Raw genomic sequence first — 16,566 nt, 5'->3', positions numbered from 1 at the left:
CGATATGAGCATTGCCTTGCCCTCCCTCTTGAATTATAAATAGGTCTTTACTATATATTAAGAAAAGATTAAAGAATCCACAAAAGACTCACTAGCATATTTAGCACTCCACTTAAAAGAGCCTTGAGAACCCTCAACCAGACATTGACCTCTTTAGACTTGAATTGAACTTGAGTAAGGCCTTCAGTCCTGAATTTTGCGGACTCCACAATGACCTTGATACTAATTACTACCACTCTCTATCTGTCTCTCTTTTACAAATTAGTCTTGACTCCCACCTTGTTCAGTCCACAATTACATATACCAGCAAGCAAACCCACCCCACCACCCTTCACACTTGTTACACATCCATGGCTACTTCTATCTCTCTATATTGTGGTTCACCTGACTGAATTAGTACCTTTCATATAATAGCAATCATCATCATCATCATCATCATCCTTGCCTTTATCCCGTACAAACGGGGTCAGCCACATGGATTCTCTTTTTCCACTCTTTTCAAGTTCACTGCATTTCCCGGTTAATGTTCCTATATTCCATGTTGCTACTCTAAGTTTGTGCTTTAATCCAATTTTATTTTCCTCCTAACGTGAGAATTCATCATTGGTAGTGATAATAATATTTATAATTCTGTTCAGTAATTTCCTACTTATGCTTGATTCACATACGCTTCTTTTCTTCTTTTTTTAATTCATTTTATAGGTGAACTATCTTTTGTCATGGTCAGTGGTTTTATTAATACAATAAGTGAAGAAAGGATTATGGAGTAGTCTCTCATGTGTTCTGATAGGTGAGTGATAAATATCATCCTCTTTTATTTTACTGTTTGAATATTTAAATGTTTTTGCAGTTATAGAGGTGAGACCTAGTTGATGAAGATTTTTATTTATAGAACCTCCAGACACCTGTAACTTCTATATTTAAACATGTGACATCATAAGTGAAGAATGATATGCACAATAGATGCTATTGCATTAATTACTCTCTCTGATCTCGTACAGCTTAAGTGAAGATAAATGCTGATTTACTTTTATACCAACAAATATCGGAAAGAGATAAAGGGAAATCTAGAACCATCTGGATGAAGTAAATCCCTGAAACTTGTGATGGACTAAATTGAGAATTCAGTCCCGAGGTAAGCCGTGTCACATGGCATGTCATCCATGCCCCTTAGGGTAGGGTAAGGACTATTGAGCTGCATGTCAGAGAGCATTTCACGAAGTTCTGAGGCTTCTTCTTTGAGCTGAGCATTCTCTTGAACTACTCGGTCATGGCTCTCTGAAACATTGTTCAGTTTATCCATGAGCTGATGATTCTCGTTTCGCAGCCAAACAACCTGTGACCAAAGCTCGTTCAGGTGCTTCTGCTTGCGCATGCGTGATCGGCGTGCAGACTCTCTATTGGATATCATTCTTCTCTGCTTTCTCTCATTGATGATACTTTGTTGTTGCTCATCTGCTTCGTCAGAAGTTGTGTTGCTGCTTAAATATGTAAACTGTGGGTTGAATTCTTGAACCTGAGGACTCATCTGAGGATGATATAAAGGATTAGAGACTCTGCCTAACTGAAATGCGGGTGTGTTGTTTTGGGTCAAACTATAGTGAACAGCGTATGGAGTTGGGTTGGAAGGAACTAGATAATGAAGTTCTGTAACCTCACTGGGTTGCATGGCTTTGAACTTTTTTTGGTTGCTGGTACTAATTTTTGAAAGGGTTTTTAAGAGGTCAGGTAGAGGAAGTTGATATGGAGAGAAGACCAGGGGAAGCTTGAAGGGAGTCCGTATTTTATAGGACGGGAAAAGTTGAAGTGGCCCCACTTTGGCAATTAGAGGTACATGGGTTTGTTAAAGATGAGACAATTGGAATATGATGCAGAACATGTGCCTGTGCTTATATATGTAGCATCATATCCATGTACACATGGGAACATGCAACATTAAGCCTATGTAGGTATTATTCATGTCCTCTATGGTCAATCAATGTTAAATGTAAGCATGCATGCAATGAGATTATGAGATATTAGTGATTTTTATCTATTCACATGTATACATACATGGGGAGTAGGAATGGAGTTGTGGATAATTTGAGATCAAATAATGCTTACATCAGAGAGAGAGAGAGAGAGAGTATAATTAATGGAGGAATTTTAGGTAGAATAAAGCAAATGAATGAAATGGGGTTCACAAAGTCAATCTTAAAAGTGGGGTTATTTGCCAAGCTGAGCCAACATATATATGATGAGTTTTACTCTTAAATGTTCTTAGCCTTGGTGACGTGAAGGAATTGGAGGAGGTTGGGAAGGCAACACCTGAGTGGAAAAGATTGTGTAAAGAATTGATGAGTCAACAACCACTTTGATGCGATTCGTCACAAAGTAATCTGCTTAATCCTTAGTATTTTGGGTTTAGGGATCACGGCTTCTTGTGGCATACTTAGTTGCCAACTAGTGTGGTATATCATGGTTAGGGACGGTGTCTTAATTATTGTTGTGCTAAAATCTGCAGACAAAAGTGAATTATTATGTTTTCCTTGGCATTCTTTGGAAGAATGACAGCATCACCTTCCACCGTGATTGGTAAGTGGTAAAACAGTAAAGCTGAGGGAAAGTGCAATGTTTTTGATGTAATATTTTAGCAGATAAAATTGCCATGTTATTAGGATATCTTAGAACTCCACATGGAAAATTAATTTCTTTCTTCTGGTTCTCCATCAAACTGCAAGACAAATTAGAATCATTCATTCAGATAACAAAATATAATGTAGTCATTACTTTAAAGGATGAAGAAATTGAAACTGCATCATTTTGTTAGATCCTTGAACTCCACTGTTTATGCCAATAATAGGCTCTCAGATAACAAGCACACACACTCACACACCACAACACCCCATGTGGGGCTTGGAATTCTTGCTCCCCTTTGGGAAGGAGAGCTCATACTACCAGGGCCAATGACATGGTGGTTCTATATATGAAAAAAGACTAGTAGTTTCTCATTATCTCATCTCTAGGTTATTAACATAGAACCATCCCGCAAACCAAATGCTGACTTCAGTAGTAAGATGAGAGTCGAAGCGTAGAGCTTTAGAAGAAAACAAGGTTCTAAAAATACTTTGATAGATTTAGAAGGTAACTAAAAGCTGATGCTTTGGCTTAACTCATGAATTATGAAATGTGTAATTTGAGGTATGTTTGGTTTGATTCTCTTAAATAAAAAGAAAAAACTAGAAGAATGTTTACCCAAAATTGGATCTTTTCAACCAAACAAATTTATTTATTTTATTTTATTTCTGTTTTTCCATTCTCTAAGAATGTAAAACTATTTAGTTACTGATGACTGATTGCTGATGATTCCATATAGTTGAGGTAACACATTAAATAACAACTATAATACATTATTTCATTAACCAGTAGGTCTCGTTTGTCATTTTGTCATAGTTTTGCATTTGCATTGAATATCTCTAACACATGTTATCCACTCTCTAGGACGCATGAGCTTGCACCAGCATGTGTCGGGGAGGCAAATTCTGAATGCAACTTGATTCAGGTAAATTTTAAAGGTTATTAGCTTTTGTTCCAACCACACAACTTACTGAGTGTGAAGAAGTGGAAAAAGCTTGTTTGTTATATGGTGGTGGGGATGGTGAGGGGAAAGATATGGATGGAACTTTGAAATGCAGTCTTCCACTAATGAAAGGAACTTTGTAATGCATCCAGAACCAGAATCCTATGGGGGCAAGTGCTCCCTCTCCCTACTTCATGTGGAGTCAGGTTGAGTGGACTGAACGGTCAACAATATCATTAGACAATATGGACTCCTCTTTCTTTTCTTGTCTTCAGATTGTTCTTACCTTGTTTTATTTTCCTCTACTTTCTTCTTTATTTTCGCTTTCTTTCTTGGTAAAGTTTTTTTGTTTTTGTTTTTGTTTTCTCTTTTTTTTTGATATGAGGATTGGGAGTATAAAACTGATTAATGAATGTAGTTGACTAAATATGCGAGTGTGTATTCTTGTTTGGTGTACTCGTATAGATACATTACTTTACACTGCAGATTATGCACCAATTATATGTCAACAGCAAGAAATTTACCCCAGGACTTAGCCACCCTCTTTCTTTCCTTTTCTTTTCTTTTCCCTTTCTTTCCTGGTAAAGTTTTTTTTTTTTTTTTTTTTTTTTTTTTTTTTTTCCTTATGAGGATTGGGAGTATAAAGGTGGTTAATGAATGTATTTGAGTAAATATATCAGTATGTATTCTTGTTTAATGTACTCGTATAGATACATTACTTTATGCACCAATTATGTGTTAACAGCTAAAAAGTCACCCCAGGGATGACTTAGCCACCCTCTTTCTTTCTTTTCTTTTCCCTTTTCCTTTTTCGTTTCTTTGCTGAGCAAAGAGAAATATTTATGGTCCTTTTTGTGGGAGGGAAGAGCTTGAGGAAGGAAAGGGGGAGAAATGGACAGAGTTTTCATTTGTTTGATATGGAGGAAGATAAAAAGAAATACGGAGCTAGATATATATATTATTGCTGAGCTGGACAAGATTTTCTAGGGTATACCAATGGCCCATAGGTATCTATTTGGTTACTGTGTTGCAGGGAAATTTTTATTGTAGTTTTGAATTTCTCAAGAGCTAGCCTATGCTTGGTCTCACCATTTTTCAAAATGGAGCACTAACCATGGGACCAAGGTCCCTCTCAAGTGGCATGCTGTGTTGATAAAAGAAAGTCAAGTGGCCTACAATGGGTTGTTTAGGTTATTTAATTTGCCTAAGACTGCCTTCATCTTGATCCTTTTCAGATCTCGTAATGATGGGAGTTTCATACACTAAGCTTGGCCTTGCTTGGATGATTCCACAGTTAATCCATATTTATATGGATATATATTCTTTTAATCAATGTTTTTGATGTGCATCTATAAAAGACAATTATTTTCAAATTGTTTCTCCATTTGTTAATACAAAACAAATATTCCTAATATTTCAGATAGCAGTTCTATGTTGTTAATACAATTGAAAGACATAAATACATATGTATATACACACACAAGCTCATTTCCAGAATGAACTGGGATCCTCTGTGGTGTGTGGAACATTCTTTATCGCATATACGAATCTCAACATTTGCATGTGTGAGCAAGGGCTCAAGTGCTCAATAATTGCTTTTTATATCAGGAGATTACTTGAGTTCAATAATTGCTTTTTATATCAGGAGATATATGGGATCCTATTACAACGCATTTGACGGATTTCAGTTCACACATTTATCATGTGCACAGGTTAAGGTACAACACGTATTCTACACTCATGTTCGCACATATATCATGTGCACGGGTTAAGTTACAACACGTATTATACACTCATACGTGTGAGTTGAGATCCATGGAGTATGCACATCCCAACTCCTTATCAGGTGTGGAAAGAGCAATTATTGAGCACCTGAGTGTGTACAAATCTTTATCTATCTTTAACGCCCATTCCCATATCTCTTCTATTTTTACCATTATATCCTTCATAGGGAAGGAAAACCGTACGAAAGATCCAAAAGAATGGAAAGGACAATTTGGGAAGGTAAACAGAATGAGCATATGTCGACTTGGGACACTGCCCTAAAAACACGGACGGGAGTCTGGCACGGAGGGGTGGGTACCCTTAAAAGTACCAAACCACTGAAAAACACACACCAAAAATATGTAAACCAAAAATGTGTAAACCATGGTAGACGACGAAAAGAACCCGGGCGCATTATATATTTTGCCCGTGGGCTCCACTAACAAGCGCGCGTGGGTGCCAGGTGCACCACCCCTCCCCTATTGCCCTACTACCCTCAACTTGTTATCCTACTCCTTGGCCCAAGAGACTTTTTCAGGTCCTCCAATCCTATGATAGGGCTCTCAATTTTGTGGGATACCATCACTTGTACCTTTTGTGACCATGGGTGCACCCCACTATAGCCTACCTTAACATTTTAATTGATTCAATAACTCAGGAGGGCACATATCTTTTGCTCCAAACCAATGGACCGAAGCCGCGTTAATACAGAGAGATTGAGTGTCTGAACCTCTATTAGGGGCAATATTGTGAGTGCACATATGTTTGTTTAAATTTTCTGGGATACCATCACTTGTACCTTTTGTGACCATTTGTGCACCCCACTATAACCTACCTTAACATTTTAATTGATTCATTAACTCAGGAGGGCACATATCTTTTGCTCCAAACCAATGGACCGACGCCGCGTTAATACAGAGAGATTGAGTGTCCGAACCTCTATTGGGGGCAATATTGTGAGTGCACATACGTTTGCTTAAATTTTCAAATATATATATGGATAAAAGAAATAAGATGATTTGAAACAATTTCTGAAGAAATGAGATGATTTAAATAAAAGTTCTACTGTATAAAAGAATATTTATATGCTTTTTAATATTTTCCTTCTATATTCTTTGTTCCCTACTACCTTTTTGTTTTTCATTTACAAGGTGATAGTTTTTCAAGTTTTTTTTTTTCTCCACTTTATTCCTTTCCCTCTTTTTAGGTACTTTTCTCTCCTCCTTTCACACGAGCCGGTTACTATTTTCACGTGTCTTTAACTTCTTCTATCCATGGTATAACATTCATTTTGTAGAGATTGGATCTAATGTTGTATAGCACTGAACGACCTCGATCACTCATACGTGTGGCACGATCGCACATGTGAGTGATCATGGCCGTCTGCTGCAATACAGCACGCGTGTTATATTGCATAATATCTAAACTCTATTTTGTAACAACAATTGCACTTGTGAATGCTAAAAGTTGTATCATTTGGACAATCAGATGATTTAACTTAAAGTTCTACTATATAAAAGAGGATTTATATGATTTTTAATCTTTTCCTTCAATATTCTTTTTTCCCTACTACCTTTCTGTTTTTCATTTACAATGTGATGGGCTTTTCAAGTTTTCTTTTCTCCTCTTAATTCCTTTCCCTCTTTTTAGGTACTTTCTCTTCTTCTTTCCCACAAGACAATCACTATTTTTACACGTCTTTAACTTCTTCCACCCGTGATACATGCATTCATTTTGTAGAAATCAGATCTAGTGTTGTAACTGCATCGTGTTGTATGGTACTGGATAGCCACGATCACTCATACGTGTGACATGATCACACGTGTGAATGATCATAGTCATCCGCTGCAATATAGCACACGTGTTATATTGCAAACATCCAAACTCTTTAACTTCTTTGTGTGATATACGCATTCATTTTGTAAAGGTTAGTTCTAGTGTCGTAACAGCATTGAACGGCCACGATCACTTCCATGTGTGACACGATCACATATATGAGTGATTATGGCTGTCTGCTACAATACTGCACACGGACTCCATTTTATAACAATAGTTGCACTTAGGAATGCTAAAAGTAGTTATCTTTTGGACAAATCAGAAATTGGAACGGTTGGATCCAAAATCACAACATTCCATGTCCCTGCTAGATAACAAAACTATATGCAATCACCTTCATCCTCTTCTTGCTTATGTTTCCCTCCTTTTTATATTAAAATAAAATCATTTACTACTTTTCAATCTAATTCCTCATTTGTATGATGATTATATTTGTTGCTATCTTTGGTGCTATATATATGTTTATATTATTCCATATAGGTAGTGGTGCATTTTTGAGTAATACTAATAATTTGATGGTATTGTTACAGTTGCTTCCGTACGTGTAATAGCATACTGATCCACTAACAATGTGGATAATAATGGTGTTTTGGTTAGTAAAATGAAATGGCCATTTTTCTTAAACTTGATTTGGAGTTAACATAACATCATCTTTGTCATCCTAATTTTTTCTCATCGTTGCTGCTGATGTTGATTGCATTAACTTATGTGAAAAAATGCTCAAGTTTTTTGTCATAAAACAAAACAATTTTTTCTGCCTTTTTCGTTGGGATTGGTTCTTGTTTCTATATCCTCATTCTATAAATGTTTTAATCATATTTGCTATGATGTTCATGATTTGGTTAAGAATATTACAAAGATTTTCTCTTTGGACGGTTGAGGATAGGGTTATGATGGTTTGTTGTAGTATTTTTGTTTTACTAGTTGCTACTATTCTAGATACCTTATGGGATGGAATTATGGACAATATTTTACCTGCCTTCCGTTCTAACTACTGATATGGTCCAATCACAAATGTACCTGTCATTTTTAATAAATAAAAAGACTAATTTTATAAAACCTCCACTATTTTCAAATATTGATCATAAATTCCCAATCTATTTCAAAAAAATCCCTACACTTTAAAAAGTGATCACATTGTCCAAATATTCATACCCGACCCGTTAGCCGGGCTGTGTAATGACAAATTTGACCTTAGTATTTAATGTTAAATTTAAAACTAATATTTTTTTTTTTTTTTTTTTTTTTTTTGCAAAATTTCAAAAATATCCTTGTCATCTTTAGTTCCCTTCTCTCTCTCTCAAATTCTCACCCTTTTCTCTCTCTCTCTAAAACAGACCCACCACCGGACCAAGTGATGGTTCTGTAACGTCACAAATATCACGTTGCACATCCACACATATATCTTCTAACAAAGTAAACATATATACATACTACCAATATATATATATATATATATATATATATATATATATATATATATATATTACACACACAGGGATGGACCCAACACAAGACCAGTGGGGGCAGATGCCCTAACTAGATTTTTAGTATTTTCATTTTATACCTCAATTTTTTTAAAATTTGTGAAGATGCCCCCACTAAAATTACAATTTGCCCCCACTGGATTCTTTTTTTGCATTTTATACTTCAAATTCTTGATAATTTATAAAGATGCCCCTACTAGAATTATAATTTGCCCCATTGATTTTTTATTTATTTTTTGCATTTCATACTTTAATTTTTTTTATATTTATGAAGAAAACCTTATTGAAATTACAAAAATGGACCAATCATATAAGTTTGTTCCCACAAATTAAAAGGCCGCCCCCTTCCTCACAAAATTTTTTAGGTCCATCACTGCACGCGCACACACACACACACATATATATATATATATTTGTTTTAGAAGATTGAGGGACTGATAGACAAAAGAGATGGAGAGTTCGATAGAGACGAGGCGGGTGAGGCGCCGTGGTAGCGGAGCTTGCCATTGGGGTAGCGGGAGAGGATTTTGCCGCCGTAGCTAGCTACATATGAATCTAATGGTGGAGATGGATGATGGTATGAGAGTGTTGAGAGAAGAAGTGACCATGTTGATTGATTTGGGTTTGGTGTCGTGATTGGTGAGAAATTATTTTCAATTTTTAATTTAACATTAAATAATAGTAAGATCAAATTTGTCAATTCACAACTTGGTTAACGAGTCGGACATAGATATTGGGCCAATGTGATCACTTTTAAAAGTGTAAGGATTTTTTTGAAATAACTTGAGAGTTTATGATCAAAATTTAAAAGTAGTGGGGGGTTTTATGAAATTAGCCCTAAATAAAATAAAATAAAAAGAAGGACGAAATATGCCTAATGTCTAACTATTTGATCAAGTTTTGAATTGTTTGATCCCTTATCATGGTGATCATGTTTTTCATCAGAGGCTCATATTTGTGACACGCAGACACACACACTCACACACATATATATACATACGTATACATATACACATATTTAGATATACTAAAATTTTGGTAATGTTTTGGACTTATCCTTTGGTATTCTGATGATGAGTGGGGGAAAGGAACCGGAAGACTGCTCTTTTGAAAAAGGTGGAGATGATCGATATGCACCCTTTTATGTAAACATTGTTAATCTTTTGGTGCTTCTTTGTTTGTTTGTACTTGTAAACTTTAGTGTATTTTGCTCTACCTGGCAATACTACTCGGACCGTCTTTATCCGTAGGGATCAAATCATAGCCAACCTCACACGACTCATTTTCTTGTCATTTACATGATTAAAAATCTTCTTCAAAACTTAAGAATGATGACAATATCTTTGGTGAAAACAATGGATTTACTTTGATCCACCATGAAGGACATACAATTGCTTCAATAAGTTATTCAATAATTAATAATCAATATAAATTATATGATCATCTATACTTCATTTACCCCCACACTCACAAATATACACACACACACACACAAATCTCTCTCTCTCTCTCTCTCTCTCTCTCTCTCTCTCTCACACACACACACACACACATTATATGTATATACCCCTCCCAAGCGCACACAAGCACCAAAAAGGGAGAAAAAAAGAGAGGTGACATCATTGTAATGCTTTCCTATTCAATCCCCAAATGATTGGGTTAACTACCCTGAGTCATAAAAGGGTACTCTCTCTAACGCCATAATAAGGTTTCCTGAGGAAGTGCTTTGTTTGATTGATTGCCTCTGTGAAAACTAAAAAGAGCCTTTGGTCTTCCACTCCATTGCTGAAAATGACCACTTTGTATTTTTCTATCTTCATTTTTTATCATCTGTGTTACTTTAGTAACGTAGGGCCCAATTAATGTTTTAAGTACATTATATAAAAGTGGGTGAATTAAATTACCTCGGTGCAATCAATGGGTGCACACTTCGGTTTGACTTTTTTTTTTTTCCTAGTTAATATTTACACACCTCCATTTAAGAAATTATTTGTTTTTAAGAGTAATCGAACCTTAGACATAATGCTTTTAGAGACACCAGAACTGGTGCCATCAAGTGACAGGGGAAACTTGTCCACATTATATCCGGAGAAGAAATGAAATGGGTATAAATGGATAGGTATATATCACTACCCAATAAATAGGTACGTATCTACCCGTTATAGTTGATATCAGAGTCAGAATCAACAATTCTTTAATTTTTATAACCAAAATTGAACCTTACCATTATAAAAACTGGATCAAACCATATGATTCAGTTTGGTGCAGGCCAACTTATCAATTTTAAAAGTTTTTTATTTTTTTTACTTCAGTCAGACCTTTATCCTCTCCGGTACATAACGTGGTACGTATATTAGGATGGTGCATTACGCGGACAAGAATTCTTTTCAGTGCATGAAAAGTCCTGCACAGAATTCAATGATTGAGATTACATCATAGTAGATTTTATTTATCAATTTAATCTCAACCACTAAATTCTGTGTGAATACACGTCACATGTAACGTAAGGTGACGAAAAAAGGGTGCATCTGTATTCCTGGTGTTTGAGAGATGCAACTATGGACCATGGCTACTGTATCCAATCACAAAAGAGACCATAACGGATGAATGATGCCTGTTTATGTCTAGGAATATATATCTAAACATAGTATCTACTTATGATAATGAGAGTGTCGGGCATGGAATGAACTACTTTTGAAAACTCTATGTATATATCGCAAATGGAAAATGTTTTATAGACAAGAAAATTATATAACACAGATGTGTATATGTGTGTGTGTCTGTGTGTGTCTGTGTGTGCGTGCGCAACTTGCACAATGATACATTTGCAACTTGCACAAGTGCATACCGTTAATCTATTCCTAGTTTGAATCTAAGATGTATATAATTTGGCACTTCAAATCACCTAGAGAACTTACTGTACAATTACTGCACATTCGCAAGATAGCACTTTTACGGATCATCCAAATTAAAAGTGTTTAAGTCATCATTAGTGGTTGAACTAATTAAGACTTGACATGACATTTTATGTGAATCTATGGGAAGTGCCATGTAATTCACTTAAAAAAACAAATTAATAAACCTAACTCAAATTTTCAACATTTTTATATTTACTTTTTTATTTAAATATAAAGCGTTAAAAAAAAAAAAAAAAAAAAAAAAAAAAAAAAAAAGATGAAATTGATCATTGTATTAAAAAAACCTACAGCATCATTACTGCAGGAGCGATTAAATCGAATAATTCCGGTTCGTGTGCGTGTATATATATACATTACACACACTTCTTCCAAGATTAATGGGTGTTATTTTTGGATAGTTTAGTGTATTTTGGCGTTTTGGATAGTTTAGTGTATTTTGGCGTTGGATGTGTTTCTTTATTTTGATAATGGTTCTATATTCTTGCCCCTGTAGATATCCTATGGCTTTTTCTTATTAGGTTAAAAAAAAAAAAAAAAAACTTCTTGATTAGAAATGAAGAAAAGAAAAAAAGACATTGCAAAAGAGAACAAGTTTAGGGCTTTGTTTAGAAATCTTTCCGTTAAGTAGCTGGTTTGGCGCTTTGATTTACGTATAATTACATGCCAATTGCTGAATAATTCAATTCATCACAATCGAAGTGAAGGTTAAGGTTGATTGACTTACCAAAAGTTAAGGTTAAGGTTGTAAGGATTAAGCTTCAAATTTAGTAGCCTTCTTTTTTGAAAGTCGAAAAAATATTACTCTCTTCGTTCCATAATAGTTGTCCATTTTTTCTTTTTGGATTGTCTCAAAATAGTTGTCCACTTACCTAATTTAAATAACATATTTCCCATCTTTCCTTAAAATACCCTTAAAATTTTAAGAAATTTCAAACTTGAAAGGATAATTTTGGATAGTTTCGTGTATATGTATATATATTTTTCAATGATATTTTTGGATAGTTTGGTGTATATATATATATATATATTTAAACTTGAAAGGATAATTTTGTAATTTTTAAAACCGACAATGCAATAATTACATGTCCCCTTAAAAAATTTTACTCCCCGTAAAAGACATCTATTATGAGACAGAGTGAATATAAAGTTAAATTGTTCTTTTTTAAAAAAAAATATTCCAATTAATTTACACGAAATTTCATGTTTTGACTTATGGGTAAGTTGAACAATTACTTGGAAAGAGGGAAAATGAAAGGTGGGGATTGAGCTCAAAACTTTGCTTGTTTTGGTAAAATGTTAGTAATAATTAACTCCTTTTGAAACTTATATAGTAATTGATTACAGACCAAAACTATACAGGGAGAGAGAGAGAGAGAGAGAGTGAGAGAGATTGGCTTTGTGGTGTTCATTATAGTCTTATTGATTACAACAACTTTTCTGCCACAAAATAATGAGGTGAATATGCTATGATTGATAAGAGAATCTTAGGAAAATGAGTATAACAAAAGCTTGGCTGAGGATACACCATACTAATCTCATAGCCCCTCTTTTTAGGGATTTGTTATTCTGTCCTAATTACATGGACCAAAATACCCATGCCACACCATTCATAGGGGGAGGTATCATTCTGGTCGGATATCAGTTGGGCCTATTTGATTTGGACTACACTTTTGTTTTTTTGGATTAAAAAAAACAAAAATTGTACATACAAAAGAACTATGAAAAGTATAACCAAATGGCATGATTTAACCCGCGATAGAGAAAACTAAGGGCTATAGTTTGGAGACTTTATTACATGGTCTCGACTATCACAACTTGATTTGTAAGTAAAAATTAAAATAAAGATTACACATTTATTTGTATGTTTAGTTATAATTGGTATAAATCATATAAAAAAAATTGATGATTCAAATTCCTTTAAAGACAAAGTAGGTGCATTACTTAATCACATATACAATCGAATCAGTTTGGGTTGATTGATCTTTCATTCAAACCATCATGTTGTTGGGAAACGTGCAAGTTTTAAAAACTTTTCAAGGAATTTTGATTCATAGATCTTGATTCATCACATAGAGACAAGTTTTATGCAAAAATAAAAATATGATGTATCATTCAATTAATGGATTGAATACTTACATCAAAGGTCTGAGTAAACCTTTAAAACTTTCCTCTAAAGTGAATGTTCTCACTTATTGTAGATCCCTTAGCAAGATGCCTTCTCCTTGGATCTCCATCTTCTTGGTGATTATTTTGCCTTTAGGAATCACTCATAAGCCTCCATGAATTACCTTGGAAAATTAGGCTTGTGGGAGCCTCCATTAGATGAGAACATAAACCCTAATTTTCTAGAGAGAGAAAATATATGTTCCTTTTTCCTTCTGCTAAAAATCACACCTAAAATATACATAGACCATGTATATTTATAGGTAACATAAAGGTAAAGAAAAGGAAACAACTAATCATTCTCATTCTCTAATTCACATGTCTCAAATCTAATATGATTCCAATATCAAGTTGGGCTATGAGTGAGAATCCATTGGGCCTATTATTTTATTGGCTACAATGAATTAATAATTGGCCCGGTCCATGGACCCAATTCAATTAATTCATAAATTAATTTCTACTCCACTAAAAGAAATTAATTGAACTCCAATTAAATAATAAATAACCACTAAGTCAATATTGCACTTTGACCCCTCTATGCATAATTAGTTATCGGATAAATAATACCATCAATCCGACTACTTAATTAATATATTTATTTTGGTACCTTTGATTATTTCTGGCTTGATCACAATAAAACATTTGTTTGACAAAAAAATAATAATTTAATAAATAAATATATAATAAATTATTTTGTCTAAAAACATACGAATGCCTTCGAATTTACTTTGTGATCAACCATAATCAATACAAAATAAATACAAGTAGCAATGATGCAAATATTGAAAATATAACCCTCTAACTATTAATTACATAATTACCCAAAGTGTCGGTCTAAGGATTCCGAAGAATCCGCCGAACAAATCAAAGCAATTATTAATTAATAAAAGAGTCTATAATTTTCTCATGCTTAAGGTCAAATGTTATGACGGTGCTAGGGAGCAATTGCATACGACGGCTCTCGCAATATATCTCAACCTAACGCGGATCCAGTTCAAGTCTTAATTAATTATGAGTCCATCCATAATTACCGACTATGAAGAATTTATAATTACTATGTATATATCATGCATTAATTGCCATCACATACATATATATAAATATTTCTTGTAATCACAAGGACACTATCAATTTCATAGTGAATCGAAACATAATATATTGAATTCACCAATTATATAAATCATAAATATTTCAGATATGTCAGGAACATATGTCACTTTAATCTAGATAGGAATTTGCTTTGCCAGGGCATATAAATCCCAACAGCTCCCACTTGCCCTCATAGCCAATTCAAATTGCATCTAACTCCAATGTTATCCAGGTGTTGATCAAAACTATTGATCGATGACACCTTTGTTAATGGATCAACAAAGTTGTGTTCCAATGCAATGTTCTAACCACAAGTACATTTTCCTGCCGGACAATATCATGTAGAACATAATACTTCCTATCAGTGTATTTTGTTCATTTATGGAACCTTGGGTCATTGGTTTGGACTACTTCTGCACTATCATCGCAATATAGCTCGATAGGCAGGCTAATATGCTCCACAACCTCTAAATTAGTGAGATCAAACCAATAGGCTTATTTTGCCGCCTTTAAGGCTGCAATGTATTCCACCTGCAGATTTGAGTCAACAGTTGAAATCTGCTTAACACTCTACCAACTGATTTCCCTTCCATTAAATGAAGATACACTAAGTCATGAACCTCATAGTATCTACTTCTGATTGAAAATCAGAACTAGCATACCTGACTAGGACCATATCATCACATCCATAAATGAGTATGATATCATTGGTTCTCCTTAGGTACTTAATGATATTTTTCACAACAGACCAGTTATCAAGTCCAGAATTAGACTGATATCTACTGACTATCCCTACAATGTAGCGGATGTCCTGTTTGGTATAGACCATGGCATATATGAGACTCCCATATGCCAAAGCATATAGTTCCAGTCTCATTTGCTCAATCTCCTCTGCTAGTCTTGGAAAACTAATTACTAGATAGAGCAATCCATATCAATAAAGTAAGAACTCATTCTTTGAGTTATGCATACCAAACCTGGTCAAAACTTTATCAATGTAGGATTATTAAGATAAGCCTATTTTCCTTTTAACCTGATCTTGCAAAAGCTTGATCCTAGGAATATAGCTTACATCTTGAAAATCCTTCATTTAAAGGTAATTGAACAACTACCTTTTTATTGATAACAAAACTTCCACGTCATTATAAATGAGTAGGATGTCATCAATATATAGAATTAAGAAAAATAATGACATTCCCTTGTACACTCATGATTTATTCACTAAGAAATCTTCTGGTATCTTTTTGTAGATTAACTTGCCTTCCATAGGTATCACCCTACTAGAAAGTTCTACAAGATCCCAGAATTTATTAGAATACATAGATTCCAACTCTGATTTCATAGTAACTCGCCAAAACGATCTGTATCCATATCGGTTCACGCTTCCGTGTAGCTTACTGGGTCTAACTCATGTTTAACAGGGATGTCCATAGCGGTCTCACCTAAAAACATGATTCTGTTGGATTGGATAATTATCCTCCCACTACATCAATGTACCGATGAAGGAATCTGTGTACTAGATGATACTGACGCATCAATAGGGAATTCATCTATAATTCTAAATCTCTATACAAAGTGTGTTCATATGTGGTACATCTGATACTCTTACCATATTCTCTAACACTATGCTATTAGGTATGTGATTCATAATATGATTCTCCTATAAATAAACAGTGAGTGTAAACAATCAACTTTTATCATTGAGATCATAAAATAATCATTCCTAGTGACATTTTAGAGTAGCTATCAA

At 34.4% G+C, this 16,566-nt stretch overlaps 1 protein-coding gene across 1 annotated transcript; it reads right to left on the bottom strand.

Annotated features, from left to right (window-relative positions):
* Positions 1 to 806: 806 nt before the first annotated feature.
* On the bottom strand, positions 807 to 1,913 carry LOC132316035 (basic leucine zipper 43-like). The gene has a single exon (XM_059814522.1). It carries the CDS (start codon positions 1,667 to 1,669, stop codon positions 1,112 to 1,114), a length of 558 nt encoding a protein of 185 aa, XP_059670505.1. The 5' UTR covers positions 1,670 to 1,913; the 3' UTR covers positions 807 to 1,111.
* Positions 1,914 to 16,566: the final 14,653 nt, after the last annotated feature.

The sequence above is a fragment of the Cornus florida genome, unplaced genomic scaffold (genome assembly GCF_030987335.1).
Source record: "Cornus florida cultivar Cherokee Brave unplaced genomic scaffold, ASM3098733v1 CherokeeBrave_3.0.0_Hap2_Chr07, whole genome shotgun sequence".
In the NCBI taxonomy this organism is placed as follows: Eukaryota; Viridiplantae; Streptophyta; class Magnoliopsida; order Cornales; family Cornaceae; genus Cornus; species Cornus florida.
The sequence above is the reverse complement of the archived record's forward strand: the minus strand, read 5'-3'. Positions and strand labels throughout refer to the sequence as shown.

Coding starts and splice junctions, on each gene's coding strand:
- LOC132316035 (XM_059814522.1), bottom strand. CDS start 1,669: ATGCAACCCAGTGAGGTTACAGAACTTCATTATCTAGTTCCTTCCAAC.